Source organism: Jaculus jaculus, chromosome 6 (genome assembly GCF_020740685.1).
Source record: "Jaculus jaculus isolate mJacJac1 chromosome 6, mJacJac1.mat.Y.cur, whole genome shotgun sequence".
NCBI lineage: Eukaryota > Metazoa > Chordata > Mammalia > Rodentia > Dipodidae > Jaculus > Jaculus jaculus.
The window spans coordinates 121,110,646-121,131,571 of NC_059107.1; the positions used below are offsets into that span (position 1 = coordinate 121,110,646).

Below are 20,926 nucleotides of genomic sequence, written 5' to 3' on the forward strand. Positions count from 1 at the left end.
CTCAAAAATAAAGACTTCTATGGTATCAGTTCATATGTTATTTAGTTTTGTGTTTGTTTTTTTCCCACCTTTCTCTTTCTCTCCCCACAAGCCCTTCCATCCCTATTGCCTGGGCCTTGAGTTGCTATCAGTTATGCCAGCAACTCAAGCTGCTCCAGGTTAGGAACAGCAGATAACTTAGACCACGCGACATTCATCTTTCTGTGATTGTGTAAGTCTGCTGAGTATGATTCCAAGTCTGTCTATTTTTCTAAAAATTTCACTGTATCATTTTTTCTTATTAGCAGAAATCCATTGTTTATATGCACCACAACTTCTTCATCAATTCATCCAGTGATGGACACCTGGGTTGTTTCCAGTTCTTAGCTATAATGAATTGAGCAGCTATAAACATGGTTGAGTAAATATCTCTGTAGTGAAGCATGGAACATTTAGGATCAATGCCCCATAAGGGAATAACTGGGTCTTTTGGTAGCTCTGTTTATCCTGTTCAGGAATCTCCATTGACTTCCATAGTGGCTGTATAAGTTTACATCCCCACCAACAGTGGAAGAGGGTTCCTTTTTCCCAACATCCTTGCCAAAATTTGTCATTGTTAGATTTTTTAATGATTACCATCCTTAGTAGAGTAAGGTAGAATCTCATAGTTGTTTTAGTTTGCATTTCCCTGATGGTTAGGGATGTTGAAAATTTTCTTAAGGGTGTACTGCCCATTTGTATTTCTCCCTTTGAGAACTGCCTATTTAGTGATGGCCATATACATGCTCATAATAGTGTTCTCCTTATTTCTATTCACTTTTAGAATTTTATATGAAAGTAGATGAAAAAATACCATTGGTTCTTCTTCCCAGTGATCACTACAGTTGTATGCTGCATAATGGTATTTTGGTTGACGACAGACCACATAAATGATGGTGGTCCCATAAGATTGTTAGTGAACTCAAAAAGTCCCAATCTCCTGTGATGTCATAGTAGCAAGCATAACCATATCTCAATTGCATTACTCATGTAGTTTGTGGTCATGCTGATGCAAAGCAATTCTGTACTGTATGCAAGTAAAGCGCATATAATTATGTACAGTTATACTTGATAATGATGAAAAATGATGGTTATTATTCACTTACCATGGTATATATTTTGTTTTTATTTTATTGGAGACTTTTTCTATGTCAAAGAAGTTATATTAAATAGGATACCAGGTTATGCTGGCAGCAGCTTCATAATAGCCTTGGATTTATAATCTTTTCATTGGATCCAGAAGGCATGTTGAATGAGTAACATATACCCGACTGTAGTTTTTCTTCTGAACATAGGTCTCAAAACACCCTTGGACACATGTACATGTGTTCGTGCACACACACACATACCGTTTAAATTTACACCCAGTTGGATATCCCTTCACAGGTGTTTAATGATGGCATGCAGGTTGCTCCTCTGAGACCTCTGGGGCAGAAAAAGATGCAAAGAATCCTTTTGTGTTCTGCAGAGTCTTCATTGGATGGTGTATTAGTCGGGGTTCTCTAGAGGAACAGAATTACTAGAATGAATTATTTTATAAAGGGAATTTATTGGATTAGCTTACAGTAGTCCAATAGCAGTTGCAGGCCTGAGAATCATCGAACCTGGTAGCTGCTCAGTCCACGTGGCCAGATGCCTCAGCAGTCCTGACCGGCACTGCAGATGGTGCCGGAAAACCTGGAGGCCTCCTGAGGAGCCGGAAAGCCTGGAGGCTTCCTGAGGAGCCGCTGGGTTTCGATCCACGTGGGTCTTCAGTTGATGTTGGTCTTTAGTCCGCACTGGTCTTCAATCCACGCTAGAAGGTAGGGAGCAGCTCTGGCAGCCAAGTGGAAGGAAGGAAGGAAAAGGGAACTCTTCTACCCAGAGCTTCCTTATATCAAGTCCCTCTCTGAGCGGGACCGCCCACTCTGGGGGAAGGGCTCACCCTGGGAGAAAGACCTCCTCCTTTAGTTGATCCTTCCTAGAAGCAGCCTGTGGATTACTAAACAGATCAAGTTGACAACACCTTAACTATCACAGATGGTAAGGCTTGGTGATTATGTAAATCCACCCATACACATACTGTGGAATTTTTTAAAAAAAACTTCTATGAATATTGTCGTTAAACTATGGTGAAACTGAAGATTCAGTTGTATTTTGTGCTGTGTTTAGACACACCTTTATTATCTACTATAGAATGAGAAACAGCAGGGTGGGCTTCTCATTCACAGAATCTCATTACTCTGTGTACTTGAGCAACCAACATGAGGCTTATGCCAATTTCATATAAACAGACTGTGGTGGTTGGAATGTATATCCCCTATAAACTCAGGTATTTCATTAAAGTTTATAACTTGGGTCTTAGCCACCTTGCTGGAGGAGGTAGCACTGGGGTCAGATCCAGGAATCCAGCCCTATGGTATGTTTGGGAGTGGATCTGGAATTCCCACCCAAAGGCTTACAGAAGTGTTTGAGATCTGGGGTCCTGGTTGCTGCTTGTTTGGTTTTTATCTCAATTTTTATTAATATTTCCCATGATTATAAGAAGTATCCCAAGGTTATACCCTCCCTCCCCCAACTTTCCCATTTGAAATTCCATTCTTCATCATATCCCCTTCCCGTCTCAATCAGTGTCTCTTTTATTTTGATGTCATGATCTTTTCCTTCTCTTATGATGGTCTTGTGAAGGTAGTGTCAGGCACTATGAGGCCATGGATATCCAGGCCATTTTATGTCTGGAGTGAGCATGTTGTAAGGAGTCCTACCCTTCCTTTGGCTCTTACATTCATTCTGCCACCTGTCCGCATTAGACTCTGAGCCTTAGAAGGTGTGATCTAGATGTTACTCAGTATTCCAGCCACTTCTTTCCAGCACTATGATACCTTCTGAGTCATCCCTAGGTCACTGTCATCTGAAAAGAGAAGATTCTCTACCCAAAGTGAGAGTAGCATTAATATAAAGGCATGAATATTAAGAAAAGTGCTTACTGGGCAGTTTGATAAGCATAGTGTATATATTTATCCAGACATCAGCAGATGTTACACCCCTAGGGCTCATGACTACCCCTGTTTTAAGTTTTCAGTAGTGCTTGTTCTGTTTTGGTATTACTGGCTTGGAGTGGTATATTTATATATATATATGTAAATTTTATTTATTTATTGGAGTGATATATATATATATATATATATATTTAATTTTATTTATTTGAGAAAGAGAAAAGTGGAGAGAGAGAGAGAGAGAGAACCTTAGGACCTTTTGCAGCTGTAAATAAACTTCAGATTCATGTACCACCTTGTGCATATGGCTTACATGGGTCCTGGGAAATCAAACCTGGGGCCTTTGGCTTTGAAGGCAAGTGCCTTAACTGCTAAGCCATATCTCCAGCCCTCTCTGCTTATATTTATAAATGGAAACCAGCTTCTTCTGTGATTGGCTGATTTTCCCTAGGTCTGTGAACTTGAAATAAATCACTTCCTCCTATAAGTTGTGCCTGGTTTAGATGTTCTTCCTAGAAATGTGCAAATGAGTACTACAGAATATGGCACTAGAAGTGGGGTACTGCTGCATGATGAATCTGACATGTAAATTCTGGTCTCTTGGAGCTTATGTGCTAAAGGATGAATATGTATGTACTTGGTATCTGTGACTGCAGAAGCTTCATTCTCTGGTGAGCCAAATTTTTAGGGACATTTTTTGAGTTTGATAAATGCAAAGAGAATTGTATTTGGAGGTTTTGCTTATGAACCTTCAAAGGGGAAGGAGAGGCCACAGAGAATTTTGTTGGAGCTGGGCTAATGGCATAAAGACTGATTGCATTCTGCTCCCCATGCCCAGAGAGTTTGATCAAGGTTGAATTTGAAAGTAATTGACTGATGTGCTTGGCAGAAGATATAGAACTGAAAGATAAAGGATTTAAAGTTGGAAATCTTCAAATAGATTTAAAATTACTGGCACAAAGACAGTTTTAGGTTACTGAAGCTTCTGTTGTCAAGCACATTAGTAGTACCCTTGAGGGTCAATTAGCTGATTTACATTGAAACAGTGAAAAAGATGCCTGAAGTGAAGTCCACTCAAAGAAGACTGAAAGGTAGAAGTGCAAAGTACTTTGAAAGGAGGTGGCTGAAAGGAAGAATTCTAAAGGCCAGAGGTCAGGATTAATTTCATCTTTGGATTAACAAAAAATGGCTGTGTCATTGTACTCATGGTATTGGTTTTGGAAACATGAAAACTACATGGAAGTACATTATGAAATACCATGGTTCCCGAGTCACTGCTGAAATGTGGCCTGAGAAGAAAGATATGATGTCCCTTATAGAGAGACCCGTGAGGATATTGTGAAATGGATTGTGATTTGTAATGGAGGCCCAAAGATGTTTTATATATACCAGGAATGTACAAGGGCTATATGAAGTTCTGTTGCCTCAGGATGGAGGGATGGAAATTGGAAGTCCAGAGACTGTTTTCACTGGTTGTAGATGTCAGACTTGAATTACAGATATTTGATGCTTACCTAATTTTATTATTGATTTTGCATTAGTCCAGTCTGTCTTTGTTATGCCTTATAGATAGCAATGGAAATTTTTATTCTCTGCCATTATATATTGGAAATGTGTAACTTGTTTTGATTCTACTGGATTCACAGTTGAGGGGTAGTCTCGAATTTCATATAAGACTATGAACTTTAGAACAATCTTAAACTTTGTAAAGACTATGGAGACCTTGAAAGTTTGACTAAATGCAATTTGTAATGAGAGATGGTTATAAGGCTATGGAGGCCAGTAGTGGAATGTGGTGGTTTGAGTGTATCACCCCAAAGACTCAGGTGTTTGATTAAAGTTTGTAATTTAGGTCTCCAGCAGCCTGGCTGGTGGAGGTTTCATTGGGAGTAGATCTTGGAGTCTAATCCTAAAGTGTGTTTGAGGGCAAATCTGAATTCCAGACCAAAGGTACACAGAGAGATTTATATTCTAGTCTCCTATTAGCTGCAGGTTTGTGCTTTGTTGCTTGTTGATGTTGCAGCTTTGTGGTGGTTTCTCTCTCTGCTTGTATTTATAAATGGGAGCCAGCTTCTTCTGTTATTTATGAGACTTTCCTGAATCTGTAAGCTTGAAACAAATCCCTTCCTCCTCTAAACTATGCCTGGTTTGGATGTTCATCCCAGCAACATGGAAATGATTTCTAAAGACTTGGTTTTATAAGCTGATTTTAGAAAATGAAATTCTTATGCATAAGCCTACCAGGGAAAGTTTTTGGTGACACAGGACTCAAGAGATATTTCAGGTGCTACCTAATCTTATAAAATGTCACTTATTTTAAAAACATTACTAACTTTTTCTATTCTTTTATTCTTCCTATAGTATTGTAAATGAGCTTTATATAGTCCCTACAGGCCCTACAAGCAGGATATAAAGGAAAATAGAAATGATATTAGCTAAATTGTCTATCTTGAAAATGTATTAGTGTTGAGTTTTGAATACAGTTAAATTGTAGAGCTAATTGATTTAGATAAATTATCCATTTTATCTCTTTCTTTCTCTATCTCTCCAGTTTATGATCTATGTCCATTTACTGAAATAGGGAAGGAATATAAAAAAATTTTAAAAATTGTGCAGTGTTTTGAAACCTAATATTGTCTTTAGAAAGACATATTTTAATCTTTAGTCTTCTAACAAATTTCACTGAGGATAATTGCCATGATGCTTTTGTTTGGATCAGATAACAAAATGATGTTACTAGGTAAACATAATTTATAATCAATTTTTTCATTAATGCATGATTCAAAACTTATGCTTGGATTTCAAAACTGGTGTTTTAGAAGTTTTTCATTATTTCCTACTTTACATTTTTGTCTCTAACTCTAGATGTTTTTAGATCAGAAGATATTTAAAATTTGTTATATTTTCAAACCAAGGTGAGATGTATTTTGACCAGTACTATCACTTTATAAATCTATACCCCTCCCAGCCCTAAGTTGTACCTTGTTTAATATAATCATTTGATTTAAATCCTCCTTGGGAAGTAAGGATTCTCATTATTTCAAAGGGATTGAGTTTTAAATAAGAATCAAGTAACAAAACACCTTACCAGGACTCTATTCTTGATTTCTTTGAGTTTTCTTCTCAAATATTTCTGAATTTTATTTTCTATAGTAAGTAGAAATATATATATTTTTAAAATAGGTTAGTCTGAAAAACCAAAGGATAAAGAGATTAACCTGTAGATTAGCCAGTAAAACATTATTTTCCAATCTTTGGGTCAATCCATTTTGGTGATGTTTTTGTAGGAATTTGAGCTTTCTCAGTGAATGTAGTACCTCTTATAAGTTGCTTAGACCATGCACTGATGAGATATCTTTGTGATGTGGAAATAATATGATTTGTTTCTTTTTTAAAAAAAAATTATTAATTAGTTTTGTATTCAGCAAATATAGTCAGTTTGGTACCATTACTAGGCTCATCCGTGACCTACCCCCTCCCTTTGGCCCCTCCTTGTTGAGGTATATGGGTCATGCATTGTGGAGTTAGCCCACAGTTACGGGTATGATAAATGTCTCTGCATATCATGACCCAACATGTGGCTCTGACATTCTTTCCACCCCCTCTTCTGCAAAATTTCCCTGAGCCATGTTGTGTTCATTTTTGGTCTGCTTCAGTGATTTGTTTTTTAAAGCTCTTTATGCTCCCTCAGAAGGTAGAGATCTGTGCATTGTGTCAGTGTCTATCTTCTTCTGGTATCTACTGGTGTCAGAAGTGTGGATACTTTCAGTGCCTTATCTGATCTTCACACATCCTCTGTCTCTAGTTAGCTTTACATTCTGGACTTCAGAGCACTCATCTCTACCACCCTCCACGCTCGCCCATCCATCACATTGGTAGCACTTTCTACACCCCTCCTGCTTTTCTGCTCCTTTTTCTCCCTGTTCTTTCACTTGTTCTCTTTCATTCTCCTTTTTAGTCCTTTTACTTTTCATTCCTCAACTTTTTTCTATCCCCTCTGTCCTGTATGCATGATTCTATAACAGTTTTGTCTGTTAGCATGCACAAAATTAATAATAGATCCACTGGTGTTGTGGGTCCCAAATGTCATTGCAAAGTGTTGAAATCAAATGTTGAAACTATAAGTATTAAACATATGACTTCCAAGTATCTAACTCCTCCTTGTGTAGCAAGAGTCTGGTGGAGATGTTATATATGTGTGTTCTGGGGGAAAAATTTTAATGGAAGAAGGACTAAGACAAAAATCGTAAAACTTGATACAAAGAATTCAAAAAGTTAAATAAGAAGGAATCAAATAAGCCAATCATGGATGAGCCTAATAATGGTACCAAACTGCCTGTACTTGCAGAATAGAAAACTAATAAAAAAAATTAAATTAAATTAAAAAAAAAGAAAGAATAAAGGGCTATGGAGCTAAATAGAGCATTCTCAAAGGAAGAAATACGAATGGCATATAAGCATCTAAAAAAATGTTTTACATCACCAGTCATCAGGGAAATGCAGATTAAAACTATATGGAGATTCCATCTCACTCCTGTCAGATTGGCTACCATCATGAAAACAAATGATCATAAATGTTGGCAGGGATGTGGAAAAAGAGGAATCCTTCTACACTGCTGGCGGGAATGCAATCAGGTCCAGCCATTGTGGAAATCAGTGTGGAGGTTTCTAAAACAGCTAAAGATTGATCATGTGACCCAGCTATAGCACTCCTAGGCATATATCCTAAGGACTCATCTTATTTCCTTAGAAGTACATGCTCAACAATGTTTATTGCTGCTCAATTTATAATAGCTGGGAAATGGAACTAGCCTAGATGTCCCTCAACTGAAGAGTGGATAATAAAGATGTGGCACATTTATACAATGGAGTTCTACTCAACAGTAAAGAAAAATGAAGTTATGAAATTTGCAGAAAAATGGATGGATCTGAAAAGGATTATACTAAGTGAGGTAACGCAGGCCCAAAAGCCAAGTGCTACATGTTCTCCCTCATATGTGGATCCTAGCTACAGATGATTGGGCTTCTGCATGAGAAGGAAAATACTTAGTAGCAGAGACCAGTAAGTTAAAAAGGGAAGAGAAAGGAAGGGAGGAGGGTACTTAATAGGTTGGTATTGTATATATGTAAGTAGAATGATTGAGATGGGGAGGTAATATGATGGAGAATGGAATTTCAAAGGGGAAAGTATGGGGTGGGGGAGGGAGGGTATTACCATGGGATATTTTTTATAATCATGGAAAATGTTAATAAAAATTGTGAAAAGATAAAAAATAAAATAACATAAAATTTAAAACAAAAAATATAATAAAACTTGGAAAATGAGACAAAGGGCTCCTCATGGGGAATGATATAAGAGGTTTGCAGCCATATATGCCAAGACACTGCTGATAGCTCAAGCATGGAGCTGGCCAGTGTTGTCTAGAGGTGATGAAGTTAAATAGGTTGGATATAAGGCCAATCATTAATTTGAACTGAATCATGCAAACAGATTTATCCAAGCAAAGACTTGAAAGAAGATTTTGAAGTAGGGAGTAGTAGGATAGTACAATGCTGAATTAGATGGGAAAATCCCTAGGATCTTAGAGGGCTGTCATAGAGAATAATGGTAGGTTGGGGTTTAAGGCATAGTCCATAGTGTGGCCAAACTAATCCTTCCCACGTCTATAATAAAGCTTTAAATGATGAACATTTGTGATGTGTGTGTTTTAATTATTTGTATTAGTGCATGGATAGCCAGCTTAGGGCAAGAGTGTATCAGAGTTCACATAGCCATGTGGGGACTCAGGGTCATTCTGATTATGTCAATATTTAAAATATAGTGAATGGGAAAAGAAAGGTCAGGGGATAACCAAGATATGACTCATTGGTTGAAGGCATTTGCTTGCAAAACCTACTGGCCCAGGTTCAATTCTCCAGTACCACATAAAGACAGATAAAACTGTGGCACATGCATATCGAGTTGTTTTAAACAAGAGGCTTTGTAGGGCCCATAAACACACACTCATATGTGTTAACCCCCCCACCCACCACACACACTTTGGTCAGAAAAGCTTCTTTTTGCAGTGAGTGGAAATTATTGGGGAACTCAAAAATTGTCCAAGTACAGAGAATAAGTGACTGTTGATGGCTCATCACTGAATGGAATATCTCTGACAACCCCTCTAATGCACAGGGAACATTGCAGAATAAGGGGCAAAAAGAGTGTAAGATACAGAGAATATAAGATGCAGGAGTACTGGGAGCATTGTCTTCTGGGTAGACATGGTGTTGCATTCATGAGCTCAAAGAGATGCTTGTTACCTTCATTAGACTTGGAAAAGATTGTGTTAGTCAACGTTCTGTCATGGATGAGGGTTCATGAAGTCTCTCCTCTTTGAGGAGTTATTGGTAATTAATGGTACCTGAGGGAGGCAGAGATATTTTATCAATGGTGTAGCCATTGGTAATTTGCTCATGCTCCAGTAACTTCCCACCCATGATCATATCAGCAACTGTAAGTAAGCTCAGTGTTTCATGCCCATACAAAAGACATCAAAGTAGAATTTAAAGTATTTCGGAAGAAGCAGTTCGCTATGAGGGGAGGTGGTCAAGAGAAGGTGATGGGGAAATGACTATGATCTAGATACATTGTATACACTGATAAAAATGTCAGAAAAAGGACTGGAGAGATGGGTTAACCATTAAGGTACTTGCCTGTGTAAGGTAACGTGTCTGATGGGGGCAGAAGAATGGCTAAAACAGGAAAGAAATGGTCCTTTTCCCGAGAGAGAGAGAGAGTGAGCAAGCAAGCACCATAGTGATGAGAGTGGAAATTGGTTTGTTTTAAACTTAATTTTAAAACCTCTTTCTTAGCTTGTCAATTCTTACTATATGTACGTTTATCATTACCTCAATGAAATGATTGTTTGTTGTCATACCTCAACAAGGAGGGGCCAATGGGGAGGGGGTAGGTCATGGATGAGCCTAATAGTGGTAACAAACTGCCTGTATTTGCAGAATAGAAAACTAATTAAAAAAATGTGGCAATTATAAAAAAAAGAAAAAAAAAAGAAACAACTACATATCTCAGCCCTCTGTTATGGGAGCCTGTGTCCTCTAAGTAATGGAACCATGTGCAGATTAATTGTAAGAACTTGTTCAAATAAAAGGTTTGATTAAAATCACATAACGAGGTACTGCATGTGTAGAGGCTACACCATCATGTTATCCACATAATGTGTTCTCAGTCATCTGGATTGTGACCTGAGTTATTTAACAATATTCTATGTTCTTTTCCCTCTCCTCAGAGTTCAGAAACTCCATTTCAGAACTATTACTGAAGATCAAATTAATGTCAGCCAGGAAACTGTAATTTCCTGTCAGTGGGCTTTGAATTACTACATTGAGTTTTCAAGCAATACACAAACTTGGCTGAAAGATGCAAGCTTTTTTTTTCCTGCTTATCATTAGAGCCTAAGAACATGAGTATTTTATATTCTTCCCTTTCTACCGTACATACAATTATTAGCTCAGAATGATATTCAGCTTTCCTTGCATCCTCATATCTTCAACTAATCAAGTCCAAACTTCCTGCCAAAACGAGTGTATGTTTTAAATGTGGGCTGCAGAGCCAATTTATCTGATGAAGGGGACGGATCTCCCATCTCCAGGCTACAGCCATGAAGCAGAGTAGCTCCGTTGCAAAGAACATAATGTTTCCCCCAGCTGTTTTTATTTCTCCTAAGCATCTCAAGTGGGGAAGATGGGATTTTACAGCAACTTAGTATGTGAAACACAATGTGAGTCACCTTTTTAAATCTTATGTTTGGATATTTGGTATACAAGAGAAGAGCTTGTTTTGTCTTGTATACAGGGTTGCAGTTTTCTGAAAGCTAACCTGCAAAATTATGTTGGAAGACTGTTGACTTTCTGGTTGCTAGGCTATCTTTGATACCACAAAAGGAGTAATTTTCTGTGAGCAGGAGCACTTACAGGGCAGCGACAAGCACTGGGGCCGTGTTTATTTGTGTGCAGCTGCATGAGGAGAAGCACAAAGATTTCCCGGGGTTGGCTCAAATTCAAACTCCTTGAGTAGAGGATTAAGCTGGAAACTCAAGGTAGAGGGTAGGCTTTGAAGAGCTGGTATTTCTTTTCTATCTTGTTCTAAAATAATCTCTAACATACAATAAGCTCTAGGAAAAAATATCAAAGTTCCCAAGGATTAGTGTGATGGGTTGAACGGACAGTGTCAAGTCAGGTGTGTTCTAGGTATGTTGATAATGGTGCTTTTAGCTGTCCAGAGAGATCTGTGGGAAATGTTTTCATTTTGCTGTATTGTGCCAACACATTGAAGGACACTTGTCACCACTGATACTCATATGCATCTCTAGTACTCTCTGGTTAGTTTGACAGCCATGCAGAGGTCCTCCATGAACAGTTGAATGGTACATATGAGGAATTACCTCTTCAGCAAATCACTTGCTGTAGTCCAGTGACTGGTTATGTGGTTGATTTGCCTGTTGATATTGTTATATTCTCTATCCTATTCTATTATGAACTTTTTCAGGTGATAAGAAAATGAAAGTCAACTATAGCTAACATTTATGTATTCAACATTTCATGGTACCCTATCTTAATATTTTGTTTCTGTGACTTAAATAACTGGAATATTACATCATACTCAACGTTCCATTGGAATTTTCTGTGAGCTTAATGTCCACGTTCTCACTCCAAAAAAAAGTCTGCTGCCCTTTTTGAAGGCTTATCAATTTTTATGCTAAACTAATGTTTTATGATAGAGATTTTAAAAAATATTTTGATAATTGTAATGAAATATTTATTTGAGAAACCAAGAGTTATAAATGAAAAAAAGAGATAGAATGTGTATATGGGCATACTAGATATTCATGCCTGTGCAAAAGAACTCCAGACGTATTTGCTAATTTGTGCATCTGTCTTTATATGGATACTTGGGAATTGAACCCAGGCTGGAAGGCTTTGCAAACAAATGCCTTTAACTGCTGAATTGTCCCCACAGCCCAGGTAAATTAGAAAAGATATATTTTAATAAAGTTTTCAGAGTGTTGGGCATTTTCACAACTGTATTCTTTAGTTTGGGTTTTAGTATTTTATTTATTTATTGTTTCTTTTCTTGAGTATTTTTTTAATTAAATTTTTAATTTTCTTGAGTATTTTTTTAATTAATTAGAATCTTTGTATTGACACATCATATATTGGTACCATCATTTCCCTCTTTCCTACCTCTATTCCACTGTAGTGATTATTTCTAAACGGATGTTGTAATAATTATAAATGGCATATACTGTCTTCCTGTGCAGTTTTATTATTTGATATGTGCTTAGAAAGATGTATTTGTGGGATCCTCCTTTCTCTGTCTCCCTAATGTTTGATTTTAAACATTTACTACCAAACCCAGCACTTTTACATGATTCTGGGGGTCAAAGTTAGTTCCTTATGTTTTAAAGCAAGTAGTTTACTGATGGAAATATCTGTGCAGCCTCTTAAGTATGATATTTTACACAGAAGATATTTAACTTCCTTTTATTATTATTATTAGGGTATTTTTTTTAAGGTAGGGTCTTGCTGTAGCCTGTCACGACCTGGAATTCACTATGTAGTCTCAGGCTGGCCTTGAACTCATGGCAGTTCTCCTACCTCAGTCTCCTGAGTACTTACTTGTAGTTTTAAATTTAAATGAATGGGTAATATTGATGTTTAAACAGAATTTTTAAATTCCTAAAAGAATTCCTAAAATTTTTAACATTTTCCCAACTTTTGAGGCATATAGAGTATATTACTATGTTTAAAACTGAGTCTTATATCTGGGCCATGGTGGGATGATGAAGATTCCTGAGCGCAGGGTTTTCTTCCACTAGTACACCCTTCCTCTATGCCTCATTCCTTTTGTCCTCTTCCATCCCACATGTCAAAATGTGGATTGGATCAGAACTGTCCAGGTCTTGAGGGTATAACTACAACTACTGTGAGATCATAAATGCACCATTTAGTTAGTATCCAGAGAGTAATGCCCTAAAGTTCTTCTTCCCACCCTGTGGCTACATTGTTTTACTCCCTTTTCTGCAATATTTTCTGAGATTTTGGGGGGATATGATAGAGGTGTCTTGTTTAGTGTTGAGGTCTCAATAGCCTTTGTTTTAGCTTTGAGTCTCCTCATTGTCTACTGCCATCTCCGTACAGTATTTACTCTGGCTAGCAATGAAGTCAGCACTAATATTCTTTCTGCTACCCCATCAATATTTCCTGAGCCCTCCTTGGTGTATTAGAGGTGACTCTCACTTTTAAGCACTGGGGTTTCTCCTCTTCTTCTCCCTTTGATGGGTCTTGGGTCTCCCCAGTATTCAACACCATGTATTAACAGCTTTCCTCACCAAAGGTGAGAAAATCATCAATCAGTGGCCATAATTATACACATATTCAGAAGGCAATTCGATGGACTCAGTGTATCCATTTAGCCAAAGAACAGTGGTATTTTCCTTCTAGGATCTCTGTCTTTCTAAGCCATAATATATTGACTAGGTTTCAGTATCTCTCCTAAATCCCCTCCCACTGAGCTGGCCTCAAATCCAATCAGGGAGTGGTTGGGTACTCCCATATTTTATATGACAGTATTGTAGCTCTGAGTACATTTTATCTGGCTGGTTGATTGCATAGCTTGCAGGATCCACTGCTTAAGAAGCACCTTGAATTATGAAAAGAAATTAGAGATTTTGTTTGGCAGTGCAATGAAACTATAAATATTTTGATGTTGATATATTTTTTTTTATCAGAGAGTTTTAAGCCATTTTGTGATGTTTTAAATGTTAGTGCAAATTGAATGTTTTTAGCATTTAATTCTCTAAACATTTGATAATGTCATAAGGAAACAGAAGGGATTTGTTATGTTGTCTTTGTATCTAGGAAACTTGCTCATCTCACTGGAGAATCTTAATAATTTTATCTTTGATTCTTAAACCTCTTTGTAGTGATTCTTCAGAAAATTTGCAAATAATAGGTTTTATTTATTCTTTTGTACTTCTTGCTTGTCTCCCTTTCTCATCTTCCTTCTTCCTACTCTTATACTTTCTTGTCTCACTACATGATGAGGATTCTTTTTGTACAAGTTTGAATAGAATTCATAATAGCATTTATCTGTGCATTGTCACTAATCAAATGGGCAGTTTTCAAAATTTTATTTATTTATTTTACTTATTTAAGGAAGAGTGGGAAGGTGAGAGATAAAAAGAGATCAATAGAGAATGGGTGTGTCAGGGCCTTCAGGCTCTGCAAGTGAACTCCAGACCCATGTGCATCTGGCTGTACATGGGTACTGGGGAATCAAACCTGGGTCCTTAGGCTTTGCAGGCAAGTGCCTTAACCAGTAAGCCAACTCTCAAGCCAAGTTTCCTATGTTTTACCAATAAATAGGAATTTTTTTTTTGTGTGTGTGGATACAGGGTTTCAGAAAAGGAAGATTATGAGCACAACTTTTTCTATTCTTCACTTGCCAAGAAATGGTTTTGGTCATTAGTCAATGTTTAATTTATCAAATTATCTTTCTGCACCATTAGAGATGAACATACCATTTTTCTTCCTTATTTCAGTAATGTGGTGAATGACTCTTAATTATTTCACATCTTAAATCAATCTTTCATTTTTGGATAATATGAATTTAGGATTGATTTATCATTCATTTCCATATCACTGAGTTTAGTTTGCTTGTTAAAATGTTTGATCTATGTCCATAAGTTAGTGTGGTTTGTAATCATCTTATAATCAATGTATATTATAGCAAGTATTTTTATTTGTTTTATCCAAAGTGATTTTAAGAGTTTCTAACTTAGCCAATTATGTTATAAATTCATATACTCTTAATCAATGTGCCCAAGATAACTCAATTGCCAACTCTATCAACTACCCATGTTACTAACACATCACTAAATTTTTTTTTCATATTTTCTCCTCCTGCAAAGGCATAAGCTATTGTCTGTTTCTTGGCTTATTATAACAATGCATGTAATGTGTCTTTACCACAAGTTTGAACCTGTCCTGTCACTTCTTCCATAGTCCTAAGATTAACTTTTAAAGCCACCAAAAATTTTACTTTGCATGTCAATTTAAAATATTCCATGGATCCTTATAGTTCTTTCATAATCTGAAGTTGGCTGAGTTCACTCTTGTGTCCATGTCATTGCTTATGTTGTTTCCTATCCTGATAGTGTTCCAGTAGCATACAAGCCAAAACATGTGTGTAATAGAACCGAGGGACTGTGAAGGGCCAGCAGTCAGGAGAAAGAGGCTGATAGGAACCTGTATATAGAAGTGTACAAGGTGGTTTAGAAGTGGAGTGTCCAAATTCTTAATTTTATCATTTATTTCATGTTTGGACTGGTATGTGTCATAGCATCCAGTGGTGAGGTTTTGAAAGGAGGAAGCATGTCTGACTCATGTGCTTATGGCCCAGTACAAAGTGCACCATCATCTTGAGAAAGTAACCAAGGCATTGATGGGTTTTTGAAGGTGTTAGAGAGGGCAACAGTGTTACTTGAGCTATCATAAAAAAACAAACAAACATTAAAACAGTTTGTGTACTAAAATAACATTAAAACTGTAGCAGGGTTGTTGAACTGCTAAACTTTCTGTCTGCTCTAGCTCACTTCTCCACCCCCTTGGAAATATACTATCCTTAATAAATTGTCTTGTTTCTGCTGCAAAAATATATATTTTGTGTACTAAAAAGGTCATAGACAATGATAAATGGAAAGATAAGCTTTGTCTCTAAAATATGAAGTGCTGCAATCTAAAGACTAGAATTGCCTCAGTATATAGAAAGAGCACTCTTCTTAGGCAGTTTTAATGTATCCCAGAAGTAGCTAGGCAACTAGAATAAATGAATTTATACACTAGAGCAGTTGTTCCAAAGTAAAGTATCTATAGTTGGAGCACCAGATAAAGCAGTTGGGAAGGATTCTAGGCCAGCCCATTAGTTGGCAAATTTGGTATGCCCTGTATTAGGGAGAGATTTTAACTGTTGAGTGGTCTTCCTACATCATGAGAATGTAGAAGAGATGAACAATACAGATGTCTAGGCATTACCCTACATCTTCTACATTATCATAGCCCATGAGGATGGATGTTAGAGATTATTATTATTCTTAGGTGATTTTATTTTTGAAGCTGGTTTGGAAATCAAAGCACTATATAATCTCTTTAAGGAGAAACCTTGTTATGATGTCTATATAGTGCAAGAAGGCACCTTTCAAATGTATTTGTGGATCCTTGTGAATGATATACAATATGAGTTGAGAATATGTATACGATAAAGAATGAATTTTTATGAAAAAGCACTCAGATTTCAAATTATAGTTACTATTAATCCTTAGTAGTCTCAGAATTGGTACATAGACTGGTCTAAGAATACAACTGTTTTTTTTTTTAAAGACACTAAATAATAATAAGAAGAAGAAGAAAAAGAAAAAAATATTACCTTGTTTTCTCCACTTTAAAGTGAGGTGAAAAAAGATATTTTATTGATTACTTTTGAAAATTAGAAAAATGTTTATGAAAATATCTAACATTATATTTGGCACCATGGAATATCCTATAAAATTGTTTTTAAAATGCTGAAATTGGTGACTGGAATAGTACAAAATATACTTGTTTGATGGGTTGTATGTGTATTTCCTGTCAGTTTCTGTATCAGTGTGTTATGTATCCTTATAACTATGTTGGTTTAGCTATGTAATTGACATTGTAAGTGTCATTGGGTAAAGAGTGATGCTTGATCCTATTACACTTGCTTTAACTGTAATACATACCAGTTTTATTTTTTCAAATTTGAAAATTTTAGATATGAATTTATATTGTTAATCATTTTATACATGGTGTGAGTGAATTAATTGTGTGCTTTTTTAAAATTGCAGGTGTATATGAAGGCTATAATTATCTTATGAAAATGGAGAATTGTGAAGAAAGGAAAAGATAGCATTGGAGTTAACATTCCTGGATGAATATTTTACTCATGAGAGGACAGCATTTTAAAACGATATGCTGGTTTGGAAGGACCTGGGAGTAAATTGCAAACTTTCTTCTTTTGATTCAACTCATGGATTTCTTAATCATTCCTTGGAGTTGTTCAAGTTTGGACTTGGTGTATGATGGGACATGTGGCGTGCCCGTGTTTTCCTAGTGATTGCATCTTGGATTAGTTTGCTGCTGTTTTGAAGTGATTCTGATTTGAAAGGGAAGAACAAATGTGATGGATTTATCTTCAGAAATGAACAGACATGGGAAGAATCCGGTGAGTCACAAGCTAGAAGACCAGAAGAAGGTAAGAGTAATACAAGGACAAAGAAAATTTGACGTGTAAACTAGTGTGTCTTATGAGATTTAAAAAAATGTTTTAATGAAAAAATAGTGTTTTAATGAAAACTAAAGTGTCATACAGTGAGGGTTGCTGTGGGGTTACTAGCTGGAGATCATAGTTCTAGAGTTGTCCAAATGTAATATTGAATGTCTTGGGCAAGAAATATGTTGTCTTTCTTCCTTCATACTCTGACTTGCTGACCTAAACTCATGTGACCAGTACCCTGAAATCCAGAATGAAACATCTCTGTATAATAGGGCAAACTAAAGCTGTGCTAAGGATCACACCTGCCTCTTTGCCAGTAAAGGCATAAGTGGCATTGGAAATCTTTGTTTCTTATCCTTGGGACACCCCCAGCCTTCTCACTTTTACAGCTGACCTGAAGGGTGAGCCAACTGTGAGTTGTGAGTTTGGGTTTGAACCTTCATTTGTAATGCCAGAAGAAAATAAAAAAGAAAGGAACAAGGAACATGGCTAATGCTTTTTACAAAGGGAGTTTAAAGATTTTCAGAGTAAGAAGCTAAGAAATGAAATCTGTGGGTTGCACATCAACATCATTTTTCTACCTTTTTAAGAAACTCTTACTAGCTAAACCATTGCACTGTAGTGAGGACCATGTCAAAAGCACATAACAGAAGGGACAGAGTTGGTGGCCTTGAGAGAAAACCCCACTTGTCATGAAATACATTTTTCTGAGGGTTGGTCTCACTGACTCAGCTCATGCAGGAGAGGTGTGTGGGGAGCTAGTGGTTTAAGAACATAAACAGGAATAGTGAGAAAAATGAAAGGAGGTTGTAAGTAGACACTGACCAAAGGGGTATAACTAGGCTTTATTTTAAATCTGTCTTTGAACTCTTGCTTACTTGTTACTTTCCATACCTCATAAGGCTACCAGTTCTTTGAGTATCAAAGTTAATTTAAAAGAGGCTCTGGTGGGGCTGGAGAGATGGCTTAGTGGTTAAGCGCTTGCCTGTGAAGCCTAAGGACCCCGGTTCGAGGCTCAACTCCCCAGGACCCACGTTAGCCAGATGCACACGTCTAGAGTTTGTTTTCAGTGGCTGGAGGCCCTGGCGTACCCATTCTCTCTCTCTCTCTCTCTTTCTCTGTTTTCCTCTTTCTGTCTCTGCCTGTTACTCTCAAATAAATAAATAAACAATAAAAAAAGAGGCTCTGTTGAGCCATCCGCTAATGAATTTTCTTTGGCTATTATGGTTAATATCACAAGGATGGAGCCACAGTGATCTCCTTACTATTAAAAGAGGCAGCAGGGGATAGAGTTTGTGCTTAGCAAGGGTAATTCATTATCTTCACCTGCACAGAAGTAAACCTTGGAAAATATTAAGTGTAGTAAATTCCAAGATAGCTAGTACTAATCTTTACTTTGATGTGCATATCAAAATTTTAATTTCTACACATATGTGTTACTAAGAATGTTGCTTGTGTTAAAAATATCATATATGGGCTAGAGTGATGGTTTAGCAATTAAGGTGCTTACCGGCAAAGCCAAAGGACCCAGGTTTGATTACCCGGGTCCATATATCTGGAGTTCATTTGCAGTGCTGGAGGACCTGGAACACTCATTCTCTCTCTCTCTATCTCTCTCTCTGTCTCTTTTTTTCCCCTCTCTCTCTCAAATCAATAATTAAAATATTTTTAAAAATTAAATTAAAAAATAGCATATATATTTTTTTCCATTTTGAACTGGTTGATGCATTCATGTATTCAGGATCCCATGGTGATTATCAATAATCCCACTGAAATTGGCCCTCAGTGGAGTGGGGGCTGAGAGAGAGGACAGAAGAGTCATATATGACAGAGCCCAGTAAGAATTATTAAGTAATTAAGTAGATTGCTAAGTAAGTTTCATTATACTGCATTCTGTGCAGCTCCCTCCCTCCCTTCCTGTCTGTCTTTCTCTCTCTCTCTCTCTCTTTCTTTCACTTCCCCTCCCATCCTCCTACCTCCCTCCCCTACCTCTCTTCCTTCCTCCCTCTCTCTCTTCCTCCTTCCCTCCCACTTTCTGTCTTCCTTCCTTCTTCCTTCCCTCCCTCCCTCTCTCTTTTTTCATTCACTCATTTTCTCCTTCACTTCTGTATTCTAAAGATTGAATGCAGGGGCATTTGCAAATGGGCAAGTATTCTGTCACTGAGGTCCTTGTAGTTTCAATATTTAATCGTTTTCCACTTACTATTACTCAGGCCTATTTTTGGTTTGGTTAGAGATCCTCCTTTGCCAACAGAAAAGAAAAAATACCTCTTAAATGCTGTCTTTTCATTTCCTGAATAAAACATACTTGCTGATAACAAAAAAAGGAGTACAAGTTTAAAAGGGAAATGAATTCTTAAAGTCATTTTTCACATTCCTTGTGTAAAACTTTAAACAATAGTCTATAATCCTGCTTACTTTCCCAGGGCAATTCACAAAGGACTGTTCAGTTCATAAAATATGTGCTGATAGTATTAGAGTTTAGAAAAACTATGAAGAGGCATATTTCTGTGAGAAAAATAAAGATATAAGCTTGGTGTTATGGGTTACAGGATTCCCCTTTCACTGCTCATTATCTTTCCTATACTCAACAGGGAGATGGGGGAGTGAACATTATTGTTGAATGATAGGCAAGAGTGGATTAAGAGGAGTTTTGATATATCACTCTTCAAATAAAGAAGAAGTTCAGATTGATAAACAACAAACAGAGTACACCTATTTGTGGTGGGAGAGGACTTACAATTCAGATTTGTTAAGTGTCCATAGGAGCAACCTGTCTCAATTTTCTGAGTTTGCATTAAGGTGAAAAACGAAATGGAGTAAAATAAGTCTTTGTAGACAAAGAGCTGGTCTCAGCCTTGCTACCGCATAAATTTTATAAAGATTTTAAAATTATTCATGTAATTACCTCAAGTGTTTATAGTCCTTCATGATGAATGAATGTAATAGGTACAGTGTTCCATATTAGTGAAAGAAAATGCATTTATCCTAACTGTTTCTGGGTATTGAGAGAGTTCATCATTTTCACAGGCTTTAGTGTATATTAGACATCTAAAACAAAGGTCACTAACCTGTATTGAATGTAGGCATCTATTCTAATCATTACATCGCTGACCTCTTGATCAATCTACAAAGAGCTTACTGGGTTTGGCTTTAATTTTATATGTGAATTTATCCTGTTTTGGTATTCTCCTTGTCTAAATAAAAGCTCTTTCAGAACTAAGTACATGAATGTGTGAGTGGTGTGTTGATTAATAGGTGAATGAGAAGTAAAAAGATGTTTTTCAGAGTGCTTACTATCTCTGTGAACTGGCTTGATCTCTTGTAGTTTGTCAATACATTGCTATATAAGCATAGAATTTGCTTTTAGCTCCTCAAGAGTTTTGCCCCTCGCAAATAACTACAGTCACTCAGAGACATATCAACTATTTCTCAAAAGTGAAGTTTCCAAAAATGAGTGATTTTTCTGTTTTCTTTTAAATAGTATCTTCATCTGGTAACTACATCTGAGTAGAGGAAAACATACCTGAAACTAGCAGCATATTCTCCAGTCCTACCTAAAGTTCCTTGTATTGTACCTGAA

General features: G+C 36.8%; 1 protein-coding gene across 4 annotated transcripts in view; it reads left to right on the forward strand.

Moving 5' to 3' along the window:
- Window positions 1–20,926, forward strand: part of Nav3 (neuron navigator 3) — an 830,635-nt gene that overhangs the window by 203,833 nt on the left and 605,876 nt on the right. For all 4 annotated transcript variants that reach the window (XM_045151620.1, XM_045151622.1, XM_045151621.1 and 1 more), the window contains one exon: window positions 16,916–17,322. In XM_045151620.1, the coding sequence (XP_045007555.1) occupies window positions 17,251–17,322 (72 nt within the window). In that variant the 5' untranslated portion in view covers window positions 16,916–17,250. The remainder of the gene's footprint in view (window positions 1–16,915; window positions 17,323–20,926) is intronic.